We start from the raw sequence: 2,081 nt of genomic DNA, 5'->3' as shown, positions 1-2,081 counted from the left end.
GCTAATGATTGTGACATTTCTTCCTGTGTCTGTTAGCTGCCTGAATATCTTCTTTGGTGAAGTGCCTGTTCATATTGAAAGGGCTATCTTTAATCTAGCTGGAAAAAGGATACAAACACATAGGGCGAGATCTGGGTTCAGAGCTTCTGTGCCCCCAGGGGACGCGCCTACCCTCCCGAGAGCAAATATTGACTTTCACCACCCAGGAAGCTCCACTGAGCCGCCATCTTCCAAAGCCTTTGTTGGCCTCACACTTGGCCATGATAACCGAAAACCAAACTCATTGCCATCAAGTCGATTCCAACTCATTGCAACCCTATAGGACAGAGTAGAACTGCCACATAGGGTTTCCAAGGAGCAGCTGGTGGATTTGAACTGCTGACCTTTTGGTTAGCAGCTGAACTCTTAACTACTTTGCCATCAGGGCTCCATGGCCGTGCTAGATGACATCATGTCCTGAGGCTTAATCAGCATGGGGCCTCCAGCTGATCAGCCCCCTGCTCATTAGCCTCAGGTGTGGTCCTGCTCTCAGGAAACAGGACCTAAAGCTAAATTGTTGACTCAAGGAGCTTCCCCACTTCGCAGCCCCCAGTCAGCAAGTGCCTGGACTCTTTGAAGTAAGAACCATTTACTGACATTCTTGTCCTTGATTGAAGCTCTAAAACCACCAGGTACAAATTATCACTGATTTAATGATAGCTCTTCAAGCTAGGCATGTAGTGTTGTTAAAATTAGCTGTGGTTGAAAAATTCCTACAACAGAGGATTTAAGCGTATATGATTTCAAAAATTAACATTGAGAAATATGTTTGGTAACCGGTTCTTATCCTGGAGACTGATAGCAGTTTCTATTTAAATATTCCATTTTTACCACTCTGCATTTAGGAAAGAGAGAATCTGTCCATGGCAAGAGTTTTGCTGATTTTCAAATACTTTTCAAAACCAGGAATTTTTTTTTTCCGGTGGGGGAGGGGGAGGCAGGGTGAATATTCAAACCATAATTCATAAAATCTTGTACAAGAAGTGCTTAGAAGTAGTTGTTTTCCACTCTACTGGCATGAGCCTCCAACACTTCTACATTTTCTACGTGATCACTGCAAGTCCACCTGTTCTGTGTTTCTGCTGAGCCCCTTGATTGCAACCCTTGGTCCCCACAGTGTAGATAATGAGCATGTGATGTCAGGTCCCTCTGACAGCCAACTCTGCCAGATAACTGGCAATAGTGCATTAAGAATTCACTTTGAGTTATCATTTTTCTTTCTCTCCTTCTTTCTTAGGTTAGGTTCATTATTTTTTTGTGTAATGAACATACAATTCTCCCTGAACTACAAAAGAGTGCCTGTATCTCAACACTGGAACCTATCAACCCTTGAAAAATTATTTTCAAGGGTGGGTGATAGGATGGTTTTATGCTTGAAATTCTGAGGATGAGCCCATTTCTGATACTTGGTTACACTGGGCATCACTTCTTGTGTGTCAAATGGGCATTACATTCATTTCTGTTTTTGTGTTTGATTCCTACTTGCAAACTTTCAAAGGCAGAGAAAAAAAACTCACATCTCTATCTCTTCTTTTTTGAAAAACAAAACCCAAAAGACTCCTGGGATTCTGCTCAGAGAACCAAAGATGTTTCCCCTCAGCTGAACTCGGCCACCATCATTGATATCCACCCTTCCTCCACCTACAGCATCCGCATGTACGCCAAGAACCGGATCGGCAAGAGCGAGCCCAGCAACGAGCTCACCATCACAGCGGACGAGGCAGGTACGCCTGGCCGGGCTCGTATCCAGCTCTAGAGGAGCCCTGGAGCTCACTGTTAGGGCTCTGAGGATTGCATGTAGAACCAGACATTGGCCACCCCAGGTGGAGACTTTGATGAGTGTTCTCCATAGTACTGTGACCTGTAAAAATCGCAAGCAGTGCTCTGCCTCCTACTTTGAAGACACTGCTCTTCAAATAGGATTTAGTTCAAGGTTCTCGTATCCCAGACTTAAAGAAAGATGTATGGGACTAACAAACCAGTAGGATTAAAAGAATCATGTTCTTTTTACAGTTCCTTTGTTTGGATGCATGAGTTCAGGT

The 2,081-nt window shown here is 44.0% G+C and overlaps 1 protein-coding gene across 1 annotated transcript in view; it reads left to right on the top strand.

The window, feature by feature from the left end:
• The window catches only part of DSCAM (DS cell adhesion molecule), a 987,413-nt gene that overhangs the window by 815,255 nt on the left and 170,077 nt on the right, over positions 1 to 2,081 (top strand). The window contains exon 15 of the mRNA XM_012558972.1: positions 1,596 to 1,763. Coding sequence (XP_012414426.1) covers positions 1,596 to 1,763 — 168 coding nt within the window. The remainder of the gene's footprint in view (positions 1 to 1,595; positions 1,764 to 2,081) is intronic.

This window comes from Trichechus manatus, unplaced genomic scaffold (genome assembly GCF_000243295.1).
Source record: "Trichechus manatus latirostris isolate Lorelei unplaced genomic scaffold, TriManLat1.0 scaffold00202, whole genome shotgun sequence".
Classification (NCBI taxonomy): Eukaryota; Metazoa; Chordata; class Mammalia; order Sirenia; family Trichechidae; genus Trichechus; species Trichechus manatus.
This window is presented reverse-complemented; position numbering and strand designations above follow the sequence as displayed.